This window comes from Plasmodium yoelii (genome assembly GCF_900002385.2).
Source record: "Plasmodium yoelii strain 17X genome assembly, chromosome: 7".
Classification (NCBI taxonomy): Eukaryota; Apicomplexa; class Aconoidasida; order Haemosporida; family Plasmodiidae; genus Plasmodium; species Plasmodium yoelii.
The window spans coordinates 626,038-638,362 of record NC_036179.2 but is presented as its reverse complement, the minus strand read 5'-3'; the positions used below and the strand labels follow the sequence as shown (position 1 = coordinate 638,362).

At 20.1% G+C, this 12,325-nt stretch overlaps 3 protein-coding genes across 3 annotated transcripts; all 3 read right to left on the bottom strand.

The window, feature by feature from the left end:
- Positions 1-1,230: 1,230 nt before the first annotated feature.
- On the bottom strand, positions 1,231-3,483 carry PY17X_0712400 (BEM46-like protein; the record flags this gene model as incomplete). Its single annotated transcript, XM_022955528.1, has 11 exons — positions 1,231-1,368; positions 1,523-1,564; positions 1,732-1,908; positions 2,017-2,068; positions 2,195-2,305; positions 2,405-2,483; positions 2,650-2,717; positions 2,881-2,935; positions 3,041-3,070; positions 3,237-3,281; positions 3,417-3,483. The coding sequence occupies 11 exons, from the start codon at positions 3,481-3,483 to the stop codon at positions 1,231-1,233; spliced, it is 864 nt and encodes a 287-aa protein (XP_022811796.1).
- Positions 3,484-4,896: 1,413 nt separating this feature from the next.
- On the bottom strand, positions 4,897-7,986 carry PY17X_0712300 (uncharacterized protein; the record flags this gene model as incomplete). The annotated part of the gene is made up of 2 exons (XM_718955.1): positions 4,897-4,980; positions 5,110-7,986. The coding sequence occupies 2 exons, from the start codon at positions 7,984-7,986 to the stop codon at positions 4,897-4,899; spliced, it is 2,961 nt and encodes a 986-aa protein (XP_724048.1).
- Positions 7,987-10,300: 2,314 nt separating this feature from the next.
- PY17X_0712200 (uncharacterized protein) lies at positions 10,301-11,335 on the bottom strand (the record flags this gene model as incomplete). The annotated part of the gene is made up of 1 exon (XM_718954.1): positions 10,301-11,335. The coding sequence occupies one exon, from the start codon at positions 11,333-11,335 to the stop codon at positions 10,301-10,303; it is 1,035 nt and encodes a 344-aa protein (XP_724047.1).
- Positions 11,336-12,325: the final 990 nt, after the last annotated feature.

Here is a 12,325-nt window from a genome sequence, read left to right as displayed (position 1 = left end):
ATGCATATACCTCCCTATACTTATGCATATTTATATTTATAAATATGCACCTATATATGTATATGGCATAAGTGTACTCAATTATGTATATGCGTAAGTGTAGATACACAAGTTAAAATTTTTGATAATAATAATAATAATTCATTTTTGAAGTTTAACACAAATAAAAAAAAAAAATATTATAATATTATAAAATTGAAAAGGGAAAATTATGATATTCAACTAAATGAATATTAATATGGTTTGTCTTTTCGAATAACATTTTATATATGGTTATGTATGTGCTAAAATATAAAATAAGGAATATGAGACGGTTTGTATATAAATAAATGTTATAGCCTCAAACTAGGGGAACAGGTTTAAAGTATATTTTATATAGTTCAAATAAAATGGTACATTTACAGATTTGTCGATAAATAATTTATAATAAATGGTATATAATTTAGTGTGTTACATAAATTTGGTGTACTACCAAAATAGACCATTTTATTTATTCCTTTTTTTGACGAAGAATAATGCTAAAATGGTATAAGCTTTTTTCTTTTTTTTTTCTCTTTTTTTCTTTTTTTTTCTCTTTTTTTCGTATTATATTCAAGTTTATATTTAATTCAAAAGTTATTAAATTAATGTATTGTTTAGATTATATATTATTTTTTATGAATAAAATATTTGCATAAAAACATAATATAGAATGGGTATTAAAAACAACAAAATGAAATTTGTATTTTAATTGTTAACACAAATAAAAAGTAACATAATAATATAAAAGTGAATTAATTATGAAAAGACAAATGGTTGTTATTAATACAAAACAGTTTATAACTTGAATTTCAAAAATAATTATGAATAAAAATATAATTTTTTTTTTTTTTTTTTTTTTTTTTTTTTAATATTATTGTAAATTTATCATATACAATATTTTTGTATGTCCATCTTAGGTAGACAAATAAAATGTATAGTATTTGAATTATAAAAAATAATATTGTTTTAAAATTAATTTTCTTCAATATGTATATAATTTGGGACTTTTTTATATTTTTTAGGAAAATAATACAAACATTGAATTAATGGGATAATAAACTTTAACAAACAATATTAGATAAATAAAAAATGTTTTTGCAAAATTTCTATCTTAAAATATATATTTCCTACATCAATTAAATAGGCGACCCCACACACACACACACATACAAAGACTGACATAATTATTATTCTTCATTTAAATTATAATTATTTTTTACTATATGTAGAATTAACTGTTTCAATAAATATTTTCATTGATCTATGATATGATCCATCATCATTTACGAGAATATTATTATGCTCTCCATCTTTTGCAGTATAAATAAACTTTTGGCTTGGGCATATCTACAAATTAAAAATAGCGTAAAGAAAAATGACGTAAAAAAAAACAAGGTAAAGAAAAATGACGTAAAAAAAAACAAGGTAAAGAAAAAGGGATACAAAATATGCAATAGAGGGAACAATGATAAAAATTAAGCCAAACAATGAAGAGACTCACCTCATATAATTTCTTTCCATGATCTGGTGGAACGATTTTATCCTAAAAAAAAATATTTAATAAAATTGGAAAAAAAGTGTAAATATATATAAAGCCAATTTATGAATAAATATTTGCACACATATATGCAATTGTTTTCTCCCGATTTGTTACGTTATTTTTTCGCCCGATTTTTTCATGTTATTTTTTTTTTTTTTTTTTTTTTTTACCTTTTCAGAAATGTTAAACAAAACTGGAACACGATTCTTCTTTATTTTTTCTTCATTGTCCATCTTTGTTCTTATTAATAAATCATAAGATAAAATAATAAAAAATAAAAATGGTTTTGCAAGCTTTGCCATTTTTTTCATGCTTAAAAATGGGTTTTGAACAATTAAACCCGCTACCTGTAAATAATAAAAAAAAAAAAAAAAAAAAAAAATGAAATATACAATTTGTATAAAATATTGTCGATTTATTATTTAAGTATTTATTATTATGAAACATCAACTTACACTATTCGAATTATTTAAAGCAGTTTCAATAGCAACAGCACATCCCATAGACCTAAAAAATAAAATAAAATATAAAGCGAGCATATATAGTGGGCATATAAAGTGGGCATGTCTTTGTAAAAATTGCTATATATATCAATGTTTGCGTATTCTATAACAAAAGATTTATTTTTATTACGTTCCAAATAGAAATATATTTTTCATATTTTTCATTTTAAGATAATTTAAGTATGTTTGAGCGTCACTGTAAAATGAAGCTTCTGATGGGCTAAGGGTATTATCTCCAGTACTGTAATTAAAAAATCAGGAAAAAAAAATGTAAATCCAGACAAAATATAAAATAAACAATATATATTCCTTTTTTTATTTTTAAAATTTATATACATACCCTCGGTGTGAACACGAGAAAATACTCACATCTACTCGTCCAACCATCAAATTGAATATTTCAACATTCTTTTCTACATCTATAAATATATTTAAATTAAAAAAAAAAAAAAAAAAAAAAATGAAATGAAAAATCATTAGTTGGCTATATATTGTAGACAAGTTCATGTAATAAACTCAACCTTATCATTTTTTTTTTATTCACATATATAAAAATTTATTGTGAATAAAATTTTCAATTCTTACAACTTCCATTTCCAAGAAAATAAAGAATAACTGGTTTGTTTTCATAATCTTGTGTTTTTATGAACCAACTATGTATAAGGGATAAATATTTTGAAGATGAACATTTTGAAGATGAACATTTTGAAGATGAACCAGTATGAAGATGAAATATAGTTAAGATAAACCATTTTGAAGATAACATAAGAGTGGGACTATATAATGTAATCCGATTTTTTATTTTTAATTAGCTACCATTTATTTTTATGGCCATCTTCAGTTGTTATCATAATCTCTTCATAATTATCTCCTACAAATTTTGAAAAGAGCATAAGTATAATGTGTATTATAGTTTGGTAAATTAAAAATCAAAGTTTCCAAATTTTATTAAGGATTGTTTTTTTTTTTATGTTACCTAAGGGTTTGTTATATATGGGATCGATATCTAATAGGGTAGCAAGCCAAGCAGAGTCAAAATAAAAATGAAAATAAAAATGAAAATGTGTAAATGTATATATAATGATTATACGAATGGGGGAGATACATGGTTGACACATAATGTGTGTTCAATTTATTTAGTTTATATTTATAAAATAATAATAATTATTTACCTTTTTTCACAAAAATAAGACCATCTTGGGCAAAGTATATATATGCTTAAAATAAAAAATGTAAAAAAAAAATTGTATATCACATTTAACTAACGGATATAGACATATTGTCATTCATAATGTTTATTAATAATTATGTATTTTAATTTAATTTTCTTAAAATGTTATATTTATTCTTACTGTTAATAAAAACTAAGGATGCTATGATAGCAATTATGATGGATATTATCACCTTTTTAAGTACCATTTTTTTTTTTTTTTTTTTAATTTAGTTGCCAAAATATGTTTATCCCAATGTGTTTTTTGTAATTTATATATTTTTATTAATTTATGCACATAAATAAAGTAACTTTTTTGAGAAAAATATCATATTAAAAAGAAATACAAAACAAAAATGTTATATATATATATATATATATATATATATTTATATTTATATTTATTTGTTATAAGATATATGCATACACTATTGCATTTTTTATTTGTTTTATTTTGTTTTGTTTTATTATATTATACAAGTTAACAAATCAAGTCCCTATATTTTGTGGGTTATTTAAGAAAATTTTAATAATTTTTAAAAATAACAAAAAAATGAGAGTAAAAAATAAAACATTAAATACATAAATTATATATCATAAAATAATATAGTATATTCAAAAATATATAAATAGTTGTATGCGCAAATAATAAGTCATACATATAATAATATATGTGCATTATTTTTTTTTTTTTTATTTTAAGCCACAATTTTATTATATATTAATAAACAATATAAATAAAGCGAATGTGAATAAAAAAAAAAAAAAAAAAAAAAAAAAAATATATTTTTATTTCATTTCCACTATATTTAAAGCATCCTAAAAAGACGAAAAAAATGAACAAAACATGTTTATATTATATTTGTGCAATATTGACTATAATACTCAAAATTAATACATATTTATGATATGCATGCACACATTTATGTTTTAAAAATAATCACGAGTTTAAGCCCAGCTTAATAGTATATATAGCATATAAATAGCATATATAATATAACATAATATAATATAGCATATATAATAATATATTATATTATATATCCAATTTGGGGAAAAAAAGGGCCCAAATAATTATTATACAATAATACACTAAGCAATATTTTCAAATGAATGAGCTTAAGTATGTACATGTAATAATGTGAAAAAAAAAAAAAAAAAAAAAAAAAAAAAAAAAAAAGCTTACTTTTATAAAAGCTGTTTGTAATAAATCGCTATTTCCTCCAAAGGCTTGATCAAGGTGTAATTTAGCTTTGCAGCACTAAAATGGAAAAATAAAGACAAAACGTTTATATAAATAAATAAAATTTGTATAACGAAATAACATTTATATGCATAAAAAGGGAAAGAAATATATTTTTTTTTTTTTTTATTTCAACCTTAAGAACAGTCTCTTCTATCGTATTTTTACAGCATAATCGATAAATGTATACTTCTTTTTTTTGTCCTAAAAATGTAGCATAATTATTAGTAAAAATAAGTAAACTCTCAAATGGTCAATTAAATGTGCGATAAGAAAGTATTTTTTTTATATTTTATATTTTTTTATTTATATATTTTTATTTTTATTTTTTTTTTTTTATTTTTTTTTTTTTATTTTTTTTTTTTTTTTTTTTTTTTTTTTATTTTTTATTTTTTTGGCTAAATGACTTACCCAATCTGTGTACTCTGTCTTCGGCTTGTCTATCGTTGTGAGGATTCCAGTCCTGAACAAAATGAGAAAGGAAGTATGTTCGAATGTAGATAAGTTTGGATAAGGATATATACATATATATATATGTGTTTGTATTAACATGTTTGGTTTTTGGAATGGTTTTATATTTTAGGATATTTACCTGATCCATAAGAATAACATGATTAGCTGCGATTAAGTTTAGTCCAACACCTCCAGCTTTTGTTGAAAGTAAAAAAATAAAAACATTATCATTTTCTGAAAATTCTTTTATAATTTGTTGTCTTTCAATAGTATTTGTAGATCCATCTAATCTAACATAAACATTATTTTGGAATCTTTTTTCGGATAATTGTGATGAGGTAGACATTGCCGAGGGAGATCGAACATATGTATCATCATCAGGTTTGTTAAAACTGGTACGTTTTACAAATTGGTAATTTTTGTCATTATCATTATCACCACCATCATTATTGTTGTATTTATTTGGCGATTCACTAATATTGCCATTTTGAGTTTTGTCAACAAAATTAGAATGGTCAGCATAGTCATGTTCATCATAAATAAATTCATATAATAATGATTCCTCAATAATATCTAAAAATGTAGTAAATTGGGAAAAAATTAAAACCTTTTCTTTTTTTTGTTTTATATTTTTAATAAGTGTTAACATATGATGTATTTTAGTACTATTTAAAATATGTTTTTTATCAATTAAATATTTATTTAAATTATTGTCTCCTTGAGATATTAAATGTTTAATTGATAGATGTATATCAAAATCTGATATTTTCATAAATTCATTTTCAACAGTTTTTAAATCTAAATCTAAATATTGATCAGTATTATTATAAAAATATTTCGATATTTTTTTTATATCATCAATAGAATAATAATATTTATGTAATAATGGATGGTTACATATTCTTCTTAAAATAAATATAGATGCGTTAATCATTTTTCCTCTTTCTTCTTTTGTATTATTTTTATTATTTTGTAATGATGTTGAAATAGATTGACTATTTTTTATAACTTCTTCATCATCTCTTTTATTTATAACAATTTTAGATTCTTTATTTTCTTCATCATTTTCTTCTTCTTTTTCTATATTGATTGTTTCTTCATCTATTTTATCATCATCTTCATCATAATTATCTTTCATATTTTCAAAATTTTTATGATCAATTATATTATTGTTATATTCATTATTTTTCAAATTTGTTATTTCTTTTTCTCCTTTATTTCCTAGTATTGATTTTAGTTTTTCCATCTCTTCTTTACTTGAATTAGTTTCCAAAAATTCTAAATGTTTATGTGTGTGTTGTAATTTTGATAATATTTCATCTTTATATAAATTTAATTGGGTATTATTTAAAGGCAATTTAATTATTATACTATGTTTTTTAGGCATATCAATAAAAACATGTTTTTTAGAACGTCTAAGAATATATGGTTCAATAATTAATTGTAATAAAATTATTTCTTTATTTTTTATGTCAACATTTTTTTCATGATACTTTATTGTATTATCTAGATATTCTTTTATAATGTCTCGAGTGTTTGGACACATATATTCTTCTCCATCTGAATCTGCATCTGCCTCTGCCTCTGCATCTGCCTCTGCATCTGCATTTTTATCTTCATCTTCGTCATCTTTTTCGGAATCGTTTAAGTTTCCATTTGCTTCAGTCACAGAATAACCTGTATTATCATCTTTATTATTTTTAATTTTATTTTTTTTTTCTTCATCACATTCTGATTCTATTTCATAAATATCCATAAGTTGTTGGTTTTTCAATTTATTATTATTTGTGGTATTTTCAGTATTATCTGATTTATTTTTCTTTTCTATTACTTCTTGATATAATTTTAAAAACGCATCCATTGCACTATTTATGTTATGTTCCGTAAATATATGTGGCATTAAAAATAGAAGAAGATTAGTTAATTCTTGTGTTTTATTTTGAATTGGAGATCCTGTTAATAAAATTTTATTACTAAAAGTAATTTTTTTTTGCAATTTTTTATATATTAGTGAATTTTTATTTTTTAAAAAATGAGCCTCATCAAAAATTAGATAATCATATTTTCGGATTTGTCTAAAATAGGCAGCATCATTTTTTCCTGTTAACATATTAATACTAGTAATAATTAAATGAATTGAATTGTTATTATCTTTTTTTTTATTTGTAAATATATCATAAGCTAGATATTTTCTTTCATTTTGGTTTCCATAATAAATAATTTTATAATTTTTTAAATATGGACACCACATATCTATTTCATTATCCCAATTTTTTAATAAACTTGTTGGGGCTACTATAATTGTTTTATTTTGTAATTTTTTTGTTTTATACATATAATCTAAAAATACACAAGTTTGTGCCGTTTTTCCTAACCCCATCTCATCTGCTAATATTCCATTTTTTTTTTCTTTATATAAAATGTATAACCAATAAATTCCACATTTTTGATAATTTTTTAATTTATGAAATGTATCCACATTTTTTTCAAAGTCATCAAAATTTGCATCATAATTATTTATTCTAAAAGACCCTTTTACAAATTCTTTTATAATATCTTGTCTTTTTTCTCTTACATTTTGTGTAAAATATTTTATTATTTTATTTTTAATTTTAATAGAACCTAATAAACAATTATATAATTTTTTTAAATTTCTTTCATATTCTTTTTTTTCTTCAATTTCGTTGTCATTTATTATGCTATTATTGTCATAACTTTTACCCAAAAATTGGTCATCATCATTATTATCATTATCGTCATTATCATTATTATCATTTTTTTTTTTTTTTTCATTTTTACACTCCTTTTTAATATTTTCTTGGTCACTATTATCACTATTTGAACTATCTAATACTCTTCTTAATTTTTTTTTTTTTTTTTTTTTTACAACATATTCAGTATTTTCTTTTTTTTCACATTTATCACTTTTTTCTTTATATACATATTTATCAAAGTCAATTAAATTATTTGTTATTTTTCTTTTTCTTATTGGGTCTACAAATTCGCATACATCCATTTTGTCTCTCTCTCTTTCTTTCTCTCTCTTTTTTTTTTTTTTTTTTTTTTCCCAAATCTAACTTACACACTTTTGTCTTGATTATTCGATTGCTTACCGATTTTATTTCAAAATATTTATAAAACTATGGATTATGAGTTGGGTTGAAAAAAAATATAATTATATTATCATAAAACTTGATAAGATACCAAAAAAAAAAAAAAATAAAATAACGGAGTATATATGAATTGGTAATTCTTTAAAAAAAATATATTTGTTTGGTTATTGTATATGCTTATATATATAAAAACGAAATAAATAAAATCTTTTAAAAAGGGAAGTATACACATAAAATAAAGACGAGGATGATATGTGCAAAATAATAATAATAAAAAAAATATATGCTAAAATGAACAATATGTGATGAATAGATATCAAAGGCAAGCATAAAAATTTAAGCATTATCATAAAAATTTAAGCATTATCATAAAAATAATATTAAAAGTAGAGTTCATAAGAAATGTTTTATAAGAAATGTAGTATTTACATTTAAAGTGTAATATTTTAAAGTGCATAAATTAAATAATAAAAGAAAAAAAGAAAAAAATTGTTAAAAAATTGTTAAAAAATTGTTAAAAAATGGTTAAAAAAATGGTTAAAAAAATGGTTAAGAAATAAACAAGCATATGATAAACGTTTTCAAAGATTTATTATATATCTATTATCACGAAATATTGATATATAACTTGGGCATTTTTAATAAATTTATAAGATTGTATATCTCTACTTTTGTATTATAAAAATGTACATGTAAAAATATTATATATATCCATCACGAAAGAGAAAAAAAATTATGCTAATTGAAAAAATTGTATATATTGTGCAAAAAAAAAAAAAAAAAATTAAAATAATAAAATATACTTATCGAAATAAAAAAAAGAAAATTATTAAAAAGGATGAGTGTATATTATCGGTCTTTTTTTTTTTTTTTTTTTAAGAATAAATGAAAATATAATAATTTTATAATAAATTGTAAATATCGAGAGAAAAGGCATTAGATAAAAAAATATATTAAAGAATGTATAATATATATCTTTTCCATTTTATATTCAAAAAAATTATAATATTTTTATTCTTATTTTTATTTTTCACAATTTAAAATATTATTATAAATATAATTTTTACATTTTATACTATCACTATTAATTTTCCACTTATACATTAATTTTTATTATTTTATTGGGTGTTTAATTATTTATCTTTTTTTAAAATAAGAAAATCTACAAACAAATTTTATTTAATTAGTGTATTCCTCAATCTTGTATATATTAAATCGGAATATATGATAATAAATTTTTACTAACTTCTCAAGACTTGTTTTAACAAACAAATCGTGTATGTATGTATAATACTAAAAATAAAGTCTATTTGAATATACTCCTTTTTATATTTTAAACTTTGCTATAATTCAAAAATTAGTATTATTTATTATTAACATAAAAAGGAACAATATATTATTTAGTAATATATTTTTTGGGGGAAGGTATATATATGGGCTTTATTTAAATATAGCGATTTGGAGAGAACTTATAATATAATATTTATTTTTTTTATAATTATTAATATAATATAGGTGTGAAAAATAATTTAACGCGATTTTATTTTATACATATATAAAGGGGTTGCATAAGTTTATTTTTAACATTTCTAATATTCTTTAAATGTTTTAAAAAAAGAAAAAAAAAAAAAATGTAAAAATAAGACATAAAAAGACATGCACATAAAATTGTATAGAAAAAATAACCTGACTAAAAATGTTGCACAAAAAAAATTTCCCGTAATTGTTATATTTATTTAAAAATAAAATTTAAGGACATTTTATTATTTTAATAAAAGACAATGCTTTAAATTAATAAGACTTGCGTAATTATTTAATAAAAAAAAAATTAAATTTATCATATATATTCAATATTTAATTTTTATTATTGTTTGTTTATTAGACCCACTTAAACGATGAAATAAGTGAGTTTCCACAAATAAGTATAAAATATGGAAACAAAAAAAAAAAAAATAAAATAATAAATAAATAAATAAACAAATAAATAAAAGATATATAAGGAATACACACACATATGTTCGTAAAATTGGGAGGATGGGAGTTGATATGTAAAAGGGAAATGCGAAAAATAAATTTTAAATGATAATTAAAAATCCATAATTATAAATGATAATTATAAATGCATAATTATAAATGATAATTATAAATGCATAATATAAATGCATAATATAAATGCATAATTTAAAACAAATTTATATTTAGATTTTTTCGAAATTGTTATAACATCGCTTTTTTGGAATTTATAAATGGGTGATATACATATTCGTAATCTTCGTTAAGAGAATCGAGAGCTTCTTTATTTATTCTATAAACAAGAAAACTAAATCTTGGTCCCACTTCATTTAATACTATCTCATTTTTTTCATTTGTTTCCCAATTATAATGACGAAAATAAATTATATCATTTTTATTATAAAATGCAAGTACTCTATTATTTTCAAATTTTTCAAGATTATAATATTCTGTATTTTTTATAGATATTTGAATTGAATTATCTTCTCCTTCTTCTTCTTCTTCTTCTTCTTTATGATTAATAATATTCGCTAAATTGTGATTTCCCGTATTATTTGAAATAGGGATTTTTTTTTTGTTTTTTAAAAATTTTCTTTTATTTATTCTCATTTTAACTGGAGGAAATAAATATTTAAAAATATTCATAATTCTTTTTCCTAAATCGGAATTAAAATTATGAAATATTAAGTGTGGGTTACAAGTAGATATATTATTTATTTGATCTAAAAATTCATGTCTCATTTTACAATCTTTAATTGTACAGAATAAAGTTGGACCAAATGGCAAATGACAAATTATTAAATTTCTTGGTATTCCTTTATATTCATGTATTATAATAACATCGGTGATATTATTTTTTCTTGCAAAACTTATTATGTCTTTAATAAAATAACTTCCTCTATTTATTTTTTCACTATTTGGAATTAAAAGTTTAAGTTCTTTTGCAAAATTTTCTAATTGAGCTGATGGATTTCTTGATGTTGTTATTAAAACTTGTGGATTTTCAATTCCTGAAAAAAAATATTCATCATCAAAATTTTTATTCAAAGATTTTTCATCATACAAATCCATTTTCTTTCTTAGCTCATTTTCTTCATTTTTTAAATCCCCTTTTATTTTTTTATTCTCATTATAGCTTTTTTTTATACTTTTTATTTTTTCAGCATATTTCTTTTTTTCTTCTTCAACTTTTTTTAAGTATAAATACTCTTTTCTCAATCTTATATTTCTCCTCAGCATTTTTAGAAAATAATTTTATTCAAACGAATTTTGTTCTATTATATTTTATTGCTACAATTCTCTTCATCAAGTAGTATTTATAGTATACATTTTTTAAATATATACTTAAAAAATGGCTATAATAAAGTATGTTAATATATTTTTTAAAACATGTTAATAATATTTAAAGCATGTTGTATATTTTTTATAACATGTTAATATTTTTTATAGCATGTTAATATTTTTTTAAAACATTTTAATATTTTTTATAACATGTTAATATTTTTTATAACATGTTAATATTTTTTTAAAACTTGTTAATATTTTTTTAAAACTTGTTAATATTTTTTCCCTTTTGAAGACAAAAAAGCTATAAAAAAAATATTTACCACAACTTGCTATTTTATTTATTAGAAATATAAAATGCATAAATTAGGTATACATAAAATGTTGTATGCTTTTTCGTTTCCTTGCGATATCCTCTTGTTGTAAATTTTAAATATGATTAAGCCATTTGCATATTATTAAATATGTATTTATGCAATTATTATATTGTATAAAATGATTGCAGATTAATATTATAAAATTTTTTCTTTACGACACTGAAAAATGTAGGTTAAAATTAGTATTATAAATTTTAAAAAAAATAATATAAGCTATTTGTTAAAACCTATAATAGTGAGTAGATATGAGTTTTATTCTTTTTTTTTGAGTTTTACATATTTTGGTTGTTAGTCATATAAATATGGACATTTCCATATGAATATTTATTTTATCAGTTATTTTTTTTTTAATTTAATTTTACAATCAAAATAATAAAATGAAAAATATTCAAAGAGAATTGGACTAATTTTAAATATAATTATGTATGTAATATATTATTACTTAGCCTTTTTTAGATTGTTAATATAAAAATAGCATAATATAAAATATATTATTTAAATTGCTATACCCAATAATATACTTATTCTATATAGCTATATTATTAAATTTTTTTTTTTTTTTTTTTCA